The sequence below is a fragment of the Sorghum bicolor genome, chromosome 2 (genome assembly GCF_000003195.3).
Source record: "Sorghum bicolor cultivar BTx623 chromosome 2, Sorghum_bicolor_NCBIv3, whole genome shotgun sequence".
Classification (NCBI taxonomy): domain Eukaryota; kingdom Viridiplantae; phylum Streptophyta; class Magnoliopsida; order Poales; family Poaceae; genus Sorghum; species Sorghum bicolor.
In genome coordinates, this window is record NC_012871.2 from 66,694,469 (window position 1) to 66,711,085 (window position 16,617).

Genomic DNA, 16,617 nt, shown 5'->3' on the forward strand with positions numbered 1-16,617 from the left:
AAAATCGACACTGTAGCTCTTTCGTTTGTATTTGGCAAATATTGTCCAATCATAGACCAACTAGGCTCAAAAGATTCGTCTCGTCAATTTCGACCAAACTGTGCAATTAGTTTTTATTTTTGTCTATATTTAATACTTCATGCATGCATGTGTCTAAAGATTCGATGTGACGAAAAATCTGAAAAATTTTAAAAAATTTTTTGGAACTAACAAGGCCTTACTCGTCGTCAGTCGACTCCGCCCAAGTCCACGTCCTTTCCATTTTCTTCTTTCTCCTTCCCGTTCCGGGGAGGTTATATCCCTCCGGCGAGACCCGCTCCTGCAGCACGAGCCATCAATTGCTATTAAAATCCAAATCAACAAGGACACGGATACTGGTTATGGCCGGGATACGCAACGCAACACGCCAAAACACGAGTACGAATCGGACGGAGCCGAGGACGGTCGGGCCGCCGCCCGCGGACACTTCCCGCGCGCGGGTTGTTTATATGTACTACGTCAACAGAGACGACGAACAAGTTCATTCAGGCCTTGTTTAGTTCTGAAAACCGAAAAGTTTTCGGAACTGTAGCACTTTCGTTTGTTTGTGGTAAATATTGTCCAATCATAGACTAACTAGAGTCAAAAGATTCGTCTCGTGATTTACAGTCAAACTTTGTGATTAGTTTTTGTTTTCGTCTATATTTAATGCTTCATGCATGTGCCGCAAGATTCGATGTGACAGGGAATCTTGAAAACTTTTTGGATTTCGGGGTGAAGGCCTCAGCTCGTTTCGTAACCTGAGAGAGAGAGGCCCAGCGCCCAAGCGAATTAGAGGCGGCCTATATGGAGGAACGCGAGGCGGCGTCGCGGAACATTTCCGCAGGCTTGACGTGCCTGGTGGTCGCCCTGTGCTGCGCCGCCGTCACGCTGCTGCTGCTGCTGCTGTGTGGCGCCGTCTTCCTCCGCTGCTGCTGCCGGAAATGCTGGTACGTGTTCGCAGGGCGCAGGAAGATCAATGCGCGGCAGGAGGAGACCCTTGATTCCGCGGCGAACCCACCTGGAGCCACGGCCCGCGAGCAACCGGCTGCCCAGCACCAGCACCAGGAGCCTTCTCCTTGTCCTCGTCCTCATGTCCCGGTGACCGCGCTCAGGGAGACGTTGCGGTCCATGAAGATTGAGCAGGAGGAGGAGGCGCTTGTTCCCAACGGTGCCGGAGCCATGGCTACCGAGCGACCCGCTGCTGCCGGAAACCAGAAGCCGCCGCCTCCGAGTCCAAGTCCGACGCCCAGGCGGACGGCACGGCCCAGGCAATTGTCGCGGCGTTACAGCGGAAGTGAATGGGTGCTGTGAATCTGCTTTGCATCTTGCATGATGAAGCGCCGCTGCTGGAAGGCCAACTCGGCTTCGACCTCGGTTTCGGGGACGACGCAGTTCTAGGCGGCGCCGGCGGCGGGGCACCTGCTGCCGACTTGACTCACCACCACCGGCAATCCGGGGACACCGTCAGATTTGATGTATAGAAACAACAGACAATCTGATTCGCACGATTTCATGCTCGGTCGCATCTGCGTCTGCGACCAGTCACCAAAACGCTAAAAAAAAAACTCCTGAATAATCTATACAGATGTTTCGTTTACCCTGTGGTTTTTTCTACTACACATTCAGGATCGCTAAATCTCCAAACTGCAACTCAACTCTGTTACAACATCAACCCTGACACATCTATGCACGTTATCATCCTAATTACTACTTACGCAATTACACAACAGGCTCACAGTTGCAGCACCGGGTTACGGCGCAACGGATCAACAGCGACCAAACCCCCCCAATGTCGAGGTTGGTGGGTGCCAAGCCACTGGCAGGGTGCGGTCTAAGGCCATCCACCATCGTCGCTTGGTGCCCGCGACTGACTGACTGGAAGCGGGCACAATCCAAATGTCATGTTGACAATGTAGATTCAATTTCTACTTGTTACTCAATCAGCCGTATGTGTCTGCATCTGATTCACCACCAGTTGAGCGGCAGGTGGGAACATCATCGGTCCTGAAAAAGGGAAGAAAGCTTTGAAGGGTCATGAACTTTGAACTAAAATGGGCATGAGATTAATGGAACATTAAGCATACAAGTGTAGTTAAGAGTCTGGGTTAGCACCTGGAACGGCATTGAAACCATTCACAGTTTGCTGCATGCCCGGGTGTCCGTGAAGATTATTAGGGGTGCCCTTCATCTCAACAGCACGTTCACCTCGGTTTATCGAAATCTGTGGTACTGATCCACATTGCTGGCTTGCTAATGCTTCAGAATTCATCCTCTGCGCTGTGCTGGTAGAAGCATATGGCATAGCATGTGGTTGAGATCCCGCCGGATGGCTTACGTTGCCAGCACAGGCCCCTGTGGCAGGGGGGGCGTTCATAGATGGCTGCTCACCTGATGCTGCTATACTGCTTGGTGGTGTCATTGTTTCTGAAAATGCAGCTAGTACAGGTGGCTGAAATGAGTTTGGTGTTTCACCATCTCCTACCCAGCCACGACCAAACTTTGTTCCAGGTGCAAGGCTTCGTTCAATTCGTTTTGATGCAATTTCCCAGCCCACAGGACCAAGTTGTGCAGCAAATCGTGCCAGGCTGCGGGAATAGGACTGCTGTAACTGAACCCCAACCTGATAAAAAAAAACATTGTGTTAAAGTGTGGACAATCGTGTCTTACTGTTCTCTAATGTTAATAGGAGTTTGAAATTATATTAGTATATCATCAGTTACTTTATATAGGCCAGAATTTGGATTGGACACTCAACTGGTACTAGCAGCTTCTTAGTCCCATTGTAGGAGGACGATACCGGCAGCTCATATATTGAACTGGATGGTTGAGTGTCATAATATGTGCTTCGGCGACTATCTTCCATCAGAATTGGCCTCTTTCCCATTTTTGCGGACCATGTACCCCCATAACCTGGAAGAAAAGAGCGACCACGACGAAGGTTAAAAGAAAATTGAATTGGCCAGATTGGATGCCTAGTTCTTTGTTCAGTTAGTACTCATTACATGTTTACCCTTCAAAAGACGCTTTTAGTAAGAACGAGAAAAAAAATAAGTTAAACCTGAGTAATCTTCAATTCTTTCGAATTTCCGCTCGCCAGACCAGTTGTGCTGATTCCTTTGATTGGCAAAAGAAGCTCTCAACACATCTGCAATCATTGCTTTATCTATTACTCTTCGTGACAGATCAAAATCTGCCTGTGCATGGCGTCCAATATTTGCTGCAGTAGCAAGTGTTGCACCAGAGAAATCTGCAGTAGCACGTTCTGCTGGTGGCTTCCCAACTTTCTGTTTGGCATTGTTCTTGTTTGGAGGTCTGCCCCTGCGAGGCTGTGGCTTTGGTTCTTCTAGTTCTGGCTCCGGCTCGGGTTCTGGTTCCGGTTCTGGTTCACTGGCATCACTATCTTGCCTAAGATTCTCAAAATCCTTTTTCGCTATCTCTTGAATACCCCGTGCCTGTTATGCATGGCATATGGATGTTAAATACACCATAACTCGTAATTATATTCAAAGATCATGACATGTAGGCTTAATGTTTGACCTGTCGATAGTATATTGTATCTGGTGAATTGTAGCACATCGCATTGGAGCTTATCAGGAACACATCATCCTGTAAATTGAAATTCCAGTCAAGTTGAATGATATTGATAAAACGTCATTAGCATTCTGAGGCCAGGAAAGAAATAGTACTTTGCAGCAGAACTGCAGGAATAATAAAAGCAATACCAAATATTCATATTCATTCCAGAACAAAATGTGATATTCTGCTAGCAGGACTGCAAGAATAAGGCATAATGCTTTCAACAAGCACTGAGAATACACATGGTACAGTGTGCAGATTTGGTTAAACAGTAACACACCAGTACTCAAATGTGCACTGCCTAGCAATTTCATTCTTAAGAGATGTTCAGCAAAGATGTTTGAACATAGAAGATTATGGGATAAAAGCGGCTTGCGTTAATGATGTTCCATGCAACACAGTCCAATGGGTGGCAAAAATGCAAGTTGGAAAACCCATGATGTTATAACAGTATATACACATGGGATACTTATGAAGTAGCAAGTCAGCATTAAGTAAATTCATTAGCTAAAAGCTTAAAAATGGTGATAAAGCATAGTGTCCTGTTCAGGCATTACAAAGGTTGAAATCATATCATTTTACCAAATGCCTGCCTCATCTTTCAAACAACACATAATTCCAACTGAGGTCCAACATACTTCATAATAACTAATGAATTAGCAACAAAGGTACAGCTTGAATATGATTTGCCAACATAAATTGGCATAAACAATGCAAGTGGGCTCTGAGTTTTTTTGTTGAGCAAACATCTATAATTATCTAATATGCTACCTTCCAAAACATGGCATGAATGACTTGCAAAAGGGAAGGACGTATGCTATCAAAAGCACATCTAGAACTTTAAATCCTAGATGATATTTGAACTTAACGCATTATATGGTGTATGAGTCCATCCCCGTCTTGTCACATACTACCAAAAATGCATCAAGACATCTCTTCTAAAGAGATAAGGACATTTCATATTTTCTAAGAGCATGTTGACCATCTTTACCATAATAATAATAATAATAATAAAACTACTGTATTTACAACATTACATTGTATAATGTGCACTTCTTGTGCTCATATATTTTCAAACAGAATACTGATTTCCTGCCTAGTTTCATGTATGGAACCATATATTAGTGTTCTTTTAGCAAGTTTCTAGTGTGTAAACTTGCAAGAGAACATTGATATCCCAGCTGCCTTAGATGATCTCGTGCAAGTACAACTAGGTGGTCAAATGAGTGTTCACTTAGCAAGTTTCTAATGTGTAAAATCTTCTGCTATTGACCATGCTGTTAAGAACTTAAGATCGCAATCCTACATTGCATCAAACAAAATTGACAGGGATACCTCAGAGTATTTGAGAGTTTCTTCTAGGCACATCAGCAGAATAAATGTATAACTATATATATAATTTAAACTCAGTCAGATAGTTGAAAAGCAGAAACCAGAGAAATCATGCCCGAGAAAAGTTAGGGTCCATAACACAATAAAAAAAAAAAAGGAAGGTAATAGGTTGTCTGCTAACCTAGTACAGTTCTGTCTCAGTCTATATCAGATGTTAATCTCAGCGCTTGAACTGCCGAAAAACAAGTAAAGGATACACCACAGAACCTCGAACAAGAAACAGGTCTTCCCTTCAAGTTACTGGTTTTATATGCCTAAGTAGAGCAACTGAATAGTAGTGTTATCCTAAATGGTAAACGGTAAACAGTTGGTCACTTGCCCTTTAGCCATTATTTGGGCTAAACAGACAAAACGGCCATTTAAACGGGATAAACGGTTGATTAAACAGAAATGGCATACCACCGTGCATTTAAACAGTGTGTAAACACCGTTTAGGTGAACAGTGCTCAATGAAACAATACTGTATAGGTCCTAAAACATAGCGTTGGACAAACTTTTTGCTAGTAAAGATGCTCTTATGGAACCAATAAAATAGATCCTAGGTGTAATTGCTTCACTCGAACAAGAACATCACCAGACTAAACTTGATTTAAAATTTACATTTCTAAATTAGTTGTAAAGAGAATTTACATGATAAAGTATATATGTTGTACCAATCTCGAAACTGATTATATTGCCAAGAAAAATCAGGTCTAGAGTTATGGGATTCAGTACACATGGAACACCATCTGAGAAAATACCTAACAGGAAAACCTAGATGCCATGAGACTAAACATCAGCTCCTAAAACATGCAACCAGGGTAGAGGCGTAGAGCAAGAGGTCCCAGTGGCAAACAGTACAAAGAGTTAATGACCAAACTTTGAATGACGGACAACAGCTTATTACTAGCTATTACCAAGCAAACAGCCACAATTTGCTGGCTGATTTAAGGAAAATCCAATAAAAAAAGATCAATCTAAAGAAATCCTGTAACCCACCTCAAATTGCTCCAAGTTGGAATAGGCCCCCTTATCGAGCTTCTTTCGTATTGTCGAAAAATCCATTGGATGCTTTATAATGTCATGATAGTCAGGTAGCTGGCCATAATTGGACATGAACAGGTAAATCAGCAGTTTCAGTAATCAAAACAAAGAAAACAAACATATAGCATCATCACTTCTAAAGCAAACAAACCTCTTCAGGATCAACAGGCTCTGAAAATACACCATACGTATCCTTCCTGCAAGAAACCAGGACACACAAAGATGAGAGGTCCTGGAGCTGAGTATGGGGAGCCGAAGGAAGAACAAGCAACGAGCACAGCAACTCACTTCTGTAGCCTGTCGAGGATGAAGATCAACAACTTTTTGTTCGGCAAAGGTGTTGTGGGCCCGGAATCTGACGGCTCTGTCGAATGAACAAATCCAAGCCATGGGCACAGGGCAAACAGAGGCACGAGCATTAATTAAAGACGAGAAAATTGGAATGCCTCCAACAGTAACAGAATTTAAAATGGCATCTTTGTGCACATTTGTCCAGGTTTTTTTTTGCCTGCGGAAATCTGCAGAGTAAATGCCACAGAGCAAGGAGCACCAACCTTCACGCCCATCCGTCGCTTTCCTCGTCTTTTCTCCCTGCGGCAGCAGCGGTTAAGATAAAAAAAGATATATTAAACAGAACATATACGAAATTAAAATCTTTACGAGCATCGAAAACCTCCCCGGAGTAGGGGAAAAAAAAGCAGCAGAAAAGGTGGGGTAAGCTTTCGTTTACCAGGGCCAGTTACCAAGTACAAAAATCTAACGAGAGCGCGCTAAATGCAGTGGAATTTGGCGCTAGAAGCTGCCAAAAACCAAACCCGAAAAGCGCACGCCTTTAAAAGCTCGGAGCCGGGGCGTTTAAAAAAATTGCGCCAATTATTGTGTTGCCACGACAAGGCGATGAGACTATAGCGAGGGTTTAGGATTATCCCAAATGATTGGGAGAACTCCTCGCCACTCAGGCTGGTCTGAGCGGAGCGGAGTTGACCACTGCGTCACTGTGCCCATCGCTACGGAGATAAATAAATAAATGCCGCCTTTTCCATGCCAAAAATAGCAAAGAAAATTCCTCGGGCGGCGCGCGGCTGCGCAGATCCGTACGCGGCCCGAGGCCGGAGCGCCCAAATTAGGCAAATTCCGCGCGGGATCGACAGAATTGGGTCGGATTCGGCTCAGATCGAGGGAGGGGAGGGGGGAAGAGCGAGGGGCGCCCACCTTGGCTGATCCGTCGTGGAGGCCCATGACGAGGCGCAGCTTCTTCTCGCGGCGGCCGGAGCCGGAGGCGGGCCCGTCGTCGTCCTCGTCCGCGGAGCCGGCGCCCCGGCGGTTGGCGCGTCCTCGCCCCTGCGGCTTTATCTTCTGCTGCTGCTGCTCCTGGAGCTGCTGCTCGAGGCGGAGGCTCCGCTTCTGGAGGTCGAGCAGGGACGGCCGGCCCTTCTTCTTCCGGCGCTTCGGCGGCGGAGGCGCCGACATCGCCGGGGACCGCCGCGACGGTGGCGCCTGCTGCTGCTTGCCCATTCCTGTCCCGTCGGCGTTCTTTTCCTTTATTTTTTTTCCTTTTTGGCCCCCCCTGTTCGTTTTTGTGAGGGGCGTCGTTGCGTTGCGTGTTGGGGGGCGTGAGCCGAGCGAGCAGGGGGAGGTGGGTGGTAGACTTTTCGGTGGGTTTTCTCCCTCTTTTCCTTGGGACGTTTCGGGTGCGGGCGGGCGAGCACGTGAGGAGCGTGTGCGCCAGCGGGACGGGAGGTGTGGTGTGGTGTGGTGTGGTGTGTGTACAGCAGCTTCACTGGGCGATGTGTCTCTTGCGTGAGCGGCCGAACCGCGCAGTGTGTGCTACCGATCTGGTGTACGGTACCAGGGGTCGATCAGAGCGTGACAACATGGACGTCGATTGTGCAGCACCAGGGGGAGCATATAATCTTTATAGAGTACTCCTATGTCACTACGAAATCAAGCCACCTGGGCTGCCGAATAAGAATCTAGATTCTATATATCCACCATTTTTAGTCATATAGAAACTATTTTAGCTAGTTCTATGATCCTGTGACGTGCACCGAAGCACGAGAATCCCCCCGCGTGATTTAGGATTAGGATTTATGATCTTTATCGATTTTGCTTTTACAGATCTTACAGTGTGTCATAATGAATCCTTAAATCTCAAAAATAGGTGATGTGATGCTATATATTCTGCAATGTCCACCAATCTAGAAGAAAAAAAATGATAGAGCACATTTGAAAAATACAGGATGGCAATAGATGTAGACCTTGTCGTCCTAAATTTGGGAAAGATCACCATTCCAGGGTGGAGAAAGAATTGCTGTAACGCAGTCCTGTCACTCAAGAGTTGTGAACGGAATTAAAGTCCCCATGCTTTTGCTAGTTAGCTAATATGAAAGTGAATGGGAGTGTGCTAATCCATCTATGCATATGTTTTTTTATGCTAGAAATGGTACGGACCAAAGTCGAACTAGAAGTGGACTTAAATAGGCTGATAATATGATTATGTACAAAATTACTAATGGACAAGTGGAGAAGATAGCCATAGAACGCCAATGGTCCTGTTTGGGACCATGGTGCGGTACACGAGCTGCAGAGCAGACCCATGATACGTAAAATTCATTATAATTTTTTAGATTTTCAAACATCATAGGCTTTCAAGTAGTCGGATTTGTCGATAATGAACTGCCCTGGATCCGCATACAATGGGGGTTTAGATTGTCTATGCTCATGTGGATATCTAAAATTCTTCTACATATATTTAAAATTTCATATCAGTTAGTCCAAAATTATCTAAACCATTTCCATCCATATATAAGCCCTGGTTCTATAGGTGGTATATAGCTGCTTTTCGAATTTGGAAAAGAGGATCATAGTGCGGTGGCTCCCACGCAAAAGGAAAAGCAAAAGTATCTCCTCCATGTGGTTTTCACGCAAGGGGCCAAAAAAAAAAAGAAAAGAAAAGAAAAAACAGTGCCACATGGTGTCCGAGAGACTGAGAACCTGGTGCTGTCCTGGTACTTTCACCGTTAACCCGCACCCGGCCTTGCTGAATGCTGACGCACATGCCCAAAGAAAGCTTGGCCCGAAGCCTATGGCAGGCGACATCAGTCAGAGCAAAGGCAGCGATGACGTAGCACTAGCAGCATTAATATCCACTTGGCGAGATAATTAAAAGTCAAAACTATACGACTGACTCCTAACGAAAAATGGATGCTCGAGGCTGAAGCAGCAGTAGATGTCGTAAGTCAAATCCGGTTACAGTTTTTGTTGCACGACTTGTCGCCGCCTACCCCTAACTCCAAGGTGGGTGACTAGCGGCGCCAAGAAGCAAGGGGCTCGGGTGCGAGGCGAGCAGATCTGCAGAGACTGAGAGGCATGGCCGCGCCATCTCTACTCCTAAAAAGATGAAAATGGAATCGTCAACAACTCCTTCGCCCCGCCTCGCTCCCACCCGCGCCCACGCATGTCTGAGCGCAATAAAAAAAAAAAACTACACCACTGGTCCACTGTCACGCCGCCCCGCTGCCTCCCAAATCCACTGCCCGTTGCGACCCCTCATGGAGAACCGGCAGTGTCCTTGCCTGGCGCACGACGCAGATGGATAGCGGCGCCAGTGCTCCATAGCCATCCACACCCAGGGTGGTCTCTAGGTTATCTTCGTCGTCACCGTCATCCTCGGCGACCACTTCAAGATACAACTGGACACCTTTATCCGGCTGTCCTGTCCACCGTGAAGCACTTCAGCGACGACAAACAGTTTTCGATAGAGAAGAGGATTCATCAGTCCAAGCCATGACTACGCATCCAAGCTCGGAGCTAGGGCAGGCTCCTTCCGTTGCGCCTGCGCCCATTAGCAAAGGGCCAACAGAGGTCTGAAAGTCAAGGGAGAGATCATCTGCAACATCCAACCCCACCTGCTCCTGTGTGCTTGCCATCGCCGGTGGCCATCAAGCTCAATGCCGGCATCAATGCTTCCATGGATGTTGCAGTCAATGTGTTCGATTAAATGGACACAAGGTTTCTATTTTTCCTTTCAAGTTTTGCTTTGTATTTTTTTTTCATAACCTATCTTTGGTATGCAATCTTTCCAAGGAAATACGTAGTATATCTTGGAAGCTAAGACGTTGAGAAGGAGCAAATCGGAAATCCAGTGGTAGCCATTGCCAGATAACAGATACCCATTTCGTTCTCTCCTCTAAGCTCGGCCGCCTTCTTGGGCCTCACTGCTGCGAGTCTGCTTGTCCTGCCCCGCACTACTCCATGTAGTGATGAAACGGAGAAAGGATGCATGTTTACATACTGTCTTATTTTGCTGTGGGATTTGAGATGGAGATCCACTGATCCAGGAGATGTTGAGACTGAGCCAGAGATGGAAGGGAGCAGCGTTAGCGAGGAAGAATGAGGAATGCACGTCTGAGAAAATGTGTGTGCATCACCATTTGTCCAAACTATTACGTCACGTCAAAAAATTAGACTATTTTGGCTACTAGATGTTTATATGTAATGTTTTGAGGCTCCCGTAGCAACGCACGGGCATGTGCTAGTAGTGTTATAACATTTAGACTGGTTCAAATAATATTTTTTAAGTAAATTTTAAAGATTTACTTGCACGTATGATATTAGCTAGAGATTTTAGTCTCACAATACTACTTTAGAAGGAGTGAGACTATAACTTAAAAAATTGAGTTGTCTCAATTTAGATAAAATTATTGGGGAGAGAAAAAAAAAAGAAACATGAATGGTCTAGCAAGAAAGGCGTCATCCTTAGTACAGAGGAGCCGTCTTTTCCATTTCATCCTTGATGTGTGTCATCTCTAGTCAACTAACAGCAGGTCAATCACCTTAATGTTGTGATTGCGTGGCTAGTTACTTTCCTTAGCTGCGATGCGTGTATATATTGGGATGAGACATTGTTGAATTTCATCTCCTCCGTTTCACCACTATGTTGTGCCACCGCCGTCGTCTCCATCTCTCTCCTCCTTTCACCATTGTGCTGCGTTGCCACCGTCTTTCCCATCCCATCCCCATTATATCACCGATGTGTCATCTCCAGTCGACTAACGACAGGTCAATCACCTTAATTCCGTGATTACACGGCTAATTACTTTCTTTAGCTACGACGTGTGTATATATTAGGACAATATGTCATCGAATTCATTCCCTCCTTTCACCATTGTGTTGTGTCACCGCCATCTTTCTCATCCCACGGTTAATGTGTCATTGGCACCAGGAGAGCATGTCTTCGAAGCCTACATCGTCTCGTGTCCCTACACGGGATAGAGGTCTATCAGTTTTTTTTAAAGCATCATCGCAACTGCTCACCAGATGTCTTCTCTCTACGCTGTTAATCATGGATCTTTTATCAACAGTCTGTTTCGTCTTTTTTTTGCGCTACAACTTCACTGTAATAATGTCTATTCTTTTTTGTTGTTCGTTCTTGTGTTCCTACTATTTTTAGTATTTGAGAGTTTGAGTTTATCTTGGATTATACAGATAGTGTTAATTCAAACACCTATAGTACATGCTATTGTTGTTTTTTTTCTCATTTTCAGAATCAATTTATGCGTCACTGAATCTCTATTTTTTCTGACAGATAGAGCGCCGCTCGGCGCACCTCCGACCCCCGCGTGCCAACTGCCTGGCGTCGGGCGTTGCAGCCTAGGAAATCCGACGGGTGGCGCGGCACATCGGGCCATCACGGGGAAGGGAGCCGCCCGGCGCCCGGCAAACGGCCAAATTAGCATTCCGACGCGACGAGACGCTGTGGCGCGCTGGTTTAGCCAAGTAGCCTGGAGTAGCAGGAGGTCAGCCGTACAGTGCATGCGAATATGCGATGCGAGCACGGGGCCACGGGCACGGGCACGGGCTGACGGACGTGACGGTCCAACCGTACCCCCTCTTTCAGATTTGCCCCCGGCCTGCCAAAGTGCCAAGAGCACCAGTGGCTCAGAGCACCACTGCTTCGCTGGAAAAGGAAACAGTTCCAGACGTTGGGGCCTCTCCAATCTCCACTGTGGCCACCAACAGCACAGGGATGCCCGTTGCCCGCGACAGTGAAAGGAGAAACGAAGAGCACACATCATCCACAGTTTTACTAGTATTAACTTTATAAAAATCAAGTTCTTACACGTATCCGCTTGAGCACACGGGCACGGCAGAACAAATGTGGGCAACAAGTGAACAAGTGATTATACAGAGATCTAGAAGCTTGTTTAGGTGCAGCAACTTGCTGACTTTCTCGTGGAAACGAGCTACGGACGCACGAGGACGAAGCCGAATTTTTGGCACAGCAGCTTGCTGACCCGAGAGGTCAAAAACAGCCATGGGAGTATTCCAACCTGCACCAAAGGGGGCAACCACCAAATCAGGGACTGCGAAAAAAAAACCAAGGAGGTGCAGATTTCTACAAAGTAACGTTGCATACAAGAGTAACATAATGTTCAAGGGCTACATGGGAAATTTGGAGCAAGTAGTTTTCTCTGATCATCCAATGAACAATCCACTTTCATACATACAAGTAAGCAAAGTTAACTCCACCGACGTAATGATGTTACTTCTTCCATTCATACCAGCATTTTACAAAGGTGTTGCATAGAACTGTCTTAACTGCAGTGTCCCAAAAAGTTAAAAAAAACTCCATAGTAGTACTTACCACAACATGGCCGGTGGCAGTATCAACACCTCTCCAGGAAAACATTTTTCCTGTAAAAACAATTGAAGTGTCACCATTATTATTACTGGTTACATGAACCACATATATGCAAGGGATCAAGAGTAATCAAAGAAAAGGGAATGTTTTCTGACGGCAAAGGCAGCATACATAAGAATATCCATCTAAGAACAATGTTGCTACTCGACAACCCAAAAGGCACATAGACATATTCCTGATCTGAAAATGGATCTAGTGATGCAATATTGACAGTTTAGATAATCGCTTGGATTGCACAAACAACTTGCACCACCTTTTCTGGGTCAACAATTCACATCCTTTCTACTGTAGTACTTGTATATTATATGTATAGATCATATTAACTTGTATTCTAGCAGTAGTCGTGAAATGCATGTGTGAAAATTTCCTCTCATAGTTCGCACTTTCAGGTTGTGCAAAATTCAATCAGACTATTAATATCTGTGTAGATTCTATTGATAAATAAACAGACTAGGTACTTGTGCATCACCAAAGGAGCAAATACTGAGTAAATAAACAGTCTAGAACACTCAGGCGAGTGGCATTGACATACCAAAGGGCTGTAGAAGATGTTGGGGAACTGTAGTAACAGGAGTACTCCAAAAGCACAGAACGAGCACGGCATAAATTATTACCTATTTGACGAACAAGACTATTATTCAAAAGGTATAGTGCATGGCAAAACAAGAAACCAGACATAAAAGATAGTTCACAGAGGAGCACCTTAGTAACCAACAAAAACTTTGCGTATTTGTCGTATAACGATTGCTTCCCTTTAAGGTCCTGTTCCTGCACTGTAAAGCAGGCAACGGGAAAACAAAACTTATGAAGGTTAAAATGCATCATGGTAACATACTAGCATCAATCCATTTTGCACAAATAACAAAGCAGCAAGATTTGCTCCCAAACAAACAACAACAATGCTACGGAATACAATTATCTAGCATTTCCAAACAAAAAGGGGCCATCTGGTACTGTATTACAGGCCATGAGGCCAAGACGAATAGCAACAGAAGAAGACAATGAGAGTTCAGCACTAACTTTTTGCCAGTTCCTTCTCCTTGGCAGCAGCCAAGCGCTTGAGTTTAGCAGCTTGTGCAAATGTGGACGGCCTACAGCAGACATACAGGCAAAGAAGCGAGTAATTTGTAATAGTGAAACTTTGGATCAGGAACAATTATATAAAGATTAGTGGAGTCACAGCAAAAACAAGGTTAATTGCCTACGTTGACAACTGATCGGCCTCCTTCAAAAGTTGCTTGATTTCAAGCCGCAGTTTCGTCAGCTCATCACTATGCGCTCCCCTCTGGATCATAAAAAGCACAGAACACATGAGTGACAAGAGGAAACACTAGAGCAAAATTAAATACCAAACCGCAGACTACAGGCTACAACATATAGGGAGACCCGGTAAGACTCGAGCCTGCATTCCACAGTCGCCCAATGGCTCAGAAATTCGCCTCAAAATCCAAATTGTCTAGTGCCGTAGAAACAGTTTCCTCGGAACCAGAGTTCAATCCATGGCCGGAATAGATGGAATCGCTGGCAGGCTACTCTTCCGCCCAATCAGAATTCACGGAAGATCCAGGTCTCGAGACGAGGAGACGGATGGGAGGGAGGCGCAACGCCCGATGGGGATTGGGGAGGGTGTCGGCGCTGACCTTTCTGGCGAGGTCGAGGTAGCGGTCGACCAGCTGCAGCGCGAACACGAAGAGGAAGACGAAGATAGACGCCAGGGACATGGTCGCCGGCGGCGGCGGCGCGAGGTGGAGCCCCGGTCTCTCTCGCGCGTCTCCGGTCGGCTTGGAGTTGGGACTCGCAGCGTGTCTCCACAGAGGCACAGACCGACAGAACCAGGCGTACTCGGGTGCACGTCGTCGCGATCGCGACAATGGCGAGAATCGACATGACCGTGCACGCGGCCCGTTTGGAGTCCCCATTGCCCGCGGATCGACAATGGCTCCAATAAGGCCCAGCCCAAAACTAATCTGACTTGAACTTTTGAGCCTAGCCCACCTAACCCGGAAGATCGTCATCATGAACTGACGAACCCCAACTTTGCAAACTAATCAACGCAACCACAGCCACAGATGGCTCAATTGATCTAGAACAATCCGAAGGAAAAGGAGGAGGGCACGTCACACCAGCCGAAATATCTACCAGGATCAACCGGCCAATAGGACGCCAGCGAGCCCCAACACCTGGCGACGCCGCAAAATTCACCTACGGGGAGCACCGGGCACGGCAAAAAAACCCCAAGCCAAAATTCACGGCGGGGGCACCGGCCACGGCAAAACCCCCCCGGCAAAGACAAAAACCCGGTGGCCACTCACCCGGCGCGGTGAGAATATCTGGCGGAGACCTGGTGGGCAGCGCGCGGCCACATCAGCCACCCCATCCACCCACCTCACCTCCGGCGGGCCAATGGCGACTCGGCTAAAGATTCCACGAGATAAGGACCCGATCGCTTTTCCGACGCTATTTAGCCTGGCGCGCCCGCCGGCGGTACCACTCCACCACCAGCAGCAGCAGCAGCAGCTAGCAACCGGTCCAACACTCTCACGCTCGCAGAGTTTGCTCATCAATGGCCGCCTCCACCATGTCGATCTCCTCCACGGCGATGGCCGGCACCCCCATCAAGGTGGGCTCCTTCGGCGAGGGCCGCATCACCATGCGCAAGACCGCGGCCAAGCCCAAGGTGGCGGCGTCCGGCAGTCCCTGGTACGGGCCCGACCGCGTCAAGTACCTCGGCCCCTTCTCCGGCGAGCCCCCGAGCTACCTCACCGGCGAGTTCCCCGGCGACTACGGCTGGGACACCGCGGGGCTGTCGGCCGACCCCGAGACCTTCGCCAAGAACCGCGAGCTGGAGGTGATCCACTCCCGCTGGGCCATGCTGGGCGCGCTCGGCTGCGTCTTCCCCGAGCTGCTCGCCCGCAACGGCGTCAAGTTCGGCGAGGCCGTCTGGTTCAAGGCCGGCTCCCAGATCTTCAGCGAGGGCGGCCTGGACTACCTGGGCAACCCCAGCCTGATCCACGCGCAGAGCATCCTCGCCATCTGGGCCGTCCAGGTCGTGCTCATGGGCGCCGTCGAGGGCTACCGCATTGCCGGCGGGCCGCTCGGCGAGGTCGTCGACCCGCTCTACCCAGGCGGCAGCTTCGACCCCCTCGGCCTGGCCGACGATCCCGAGGCCTTCGCCGAGCTCAAGGTGAAGGAGCTCAAGAACGGCCGCCTCGCCATGTTCTCCATGTTCGGCTTCTTCGTCCAGGCCATCGTCACCGGCAAGGGCCCGCTCGAGAACCTCGCTGACCACCTGGCTGACCCAGTCAACAACAACGCCTGGGCCTACGCCACCAACTTCGTCCCCGGCAACTAAGCTCATCAGCTGCTCAGTTGGCTATGCAACTCCATTGTCTTTTCGGAGAGGGCGTACGTGGATTGATTGATGCTGCAAGTTAGCTGCATGTGTGTCTCTTGTTTCACGTTGCATTTCAGGGGGCAAGTCGAGATGATGATGAGTTGGCGTTGTACACTAAGACGAACGATGCTTGTGCAATAGTAGTTGTGGTTTTGTTTCCCGGTGGTTAATTATTGATTTGTCAGATTAAGGTCATCCATTAATTTGTTCGTCTGCGATGCTTTCTGCTGTTTTTATAGTACTTCCTAGCTCTAGGAATTTTGCAAGCATAAGTGCTTGGATAAACAGAAACTATCGATGAAAATGAAAGATATACACATGAATGCAATGCTTAAATTCACACAATAAGCAACTGTTCATAATTAACTCATGACCCTGTCATGCCCCTTGTCCCCTTCTTTGAGATCACCTGTGTAACCTCTAACTTAATGCGAATGCTCAGGGGGGTACATGCTATATTCTCTCCCAATTCGAGTTTTTTTTTCCCACAAGATACAAACAACATCAT

The 16,617-nt window shown here is 47.3% G+C and overlaps 3 protein-coding genes across 3 annotated transcripts; 1 reads left to right on the top strand and 2 right to left on the bottom strand.

The window, feature by feature from the left end:
• On the bottom strand, nt 1,530–7,906 carry LOC8074166. Its single transcript, XM_002462744.2, has 10 exons — nt 7,225–7,906; nt 6,567–6,603; nt 6,301–6,376; nt 6,164–6,209; nt 5,968–6,066; nt 3,559–3,627; nt 3,080–3,473; nt 2,777–2,931; nt 2,134–2,641; nt 1,530–2,025 (listed from the first exon to the last, which is right to left on the bottom strand). The coding sequence occupies exons 1-10, from the start codon at nt 7,525–7,527 to the stop codon at nt 1,958–1,960; spliced, it is 1,755 nt and encodes a 584-aa protein (XP_002462789.1). The 5' UTR covers nt 7,528–7,906; the 3' UTR covers nt 1,530–1,957.
• On the bottom strand, nt 12,086–14,597 carry LOC110432328. Its single transcript, XM_021452497.1, has 7 exons — nt 14,356–14,597; nt 13,921–14,000; nt 13,736–13,806; nt 13,418–13,488; nt 13,248–13,329; nt 12,659–12,708; nt 12,086–12,344 (listed from the first exon to the last, which is right to left on the bottom strand). The coding sequence occupies exons 1-7, from the start codon at nt 14,434–14,436 to the stop codon at nt 12,258–12,260; spliced, it is 522 nt and encodes a 173-aa protein (XP_021308172.1). The 5' UTR covers nt 14,437–14,597; the 3' UTR covers nt 12,086–12,257.
• LOC8077219 (chlorophyll a-b binding protein 1, chloroplastic) lies at nt 14,869–16,312 on the top strand. Its single transcript, XM_002460577.2, has one exon. It carries the CDS (start codon nt 15,279–15,281, stop codon nt 16,065–16,067), a length of 789 nt encoding a protein of 262 aa, XP_002460622.1. The 5' UTR covers nt 14,869–15,278; the 3' UTR covers nt 16,068–16,312.

Excerpts from the sequence above, each read along its gene's own strand:
- LOC8074166 (XM_002462744.2), bottom strand. The coding sequence starts at position 7,527 with ATGGGCAAGCAGCAGCAGGCGCCACCGTCGCGGCGGTCCCCGGCGATG. Across the intron at positions 6,067-6,163 it reads AGCCTGTTGATCCTGAAGAG|CTACCTGACTATCATGACAT; the intron begins GTTTGTTTGCTT and ends AATTATGGCCAG. Across the intron at positions 2,026-2,133 it reads TGGTTTCAATGCCGTTCCAG|GACCGATGATGTTCCCACCT; the intron begins GTGCTAACCCAG and ends TCCCTTTTTCAG.
- LOC110432328 (XM_021452497.1), bottom strand. The coding sequence starts at position 14,436 with ATGTCCCTGGCGTCTATCTTCGTCTTCCTCTTCGTGTTCGCGCTGCAG. Across the intron at positions 13,489-13,735 it reads GGAGAAGGAACTGGCAAAAA|TGCAGGAACAGGACCTTAAA; the intron begins GTTAGTGCTGAA and ends CCTGCTTTACAG. Across the intron at positions 12,345-12,658 it reads CTGCCACCGGCCATGTTGTG|GTTGGAATACTCCCATGGCT; the intron begins GTAAGTACTACT and ends CCTTTGGTGCAG.
- LOC8077219 (XM_002460577.2), top strand. The coding sequence starts at position 15,279 with ATGGCCGCCTCCACCATGTCGATCTCCTCCACGGCGATGGCCGGCACC.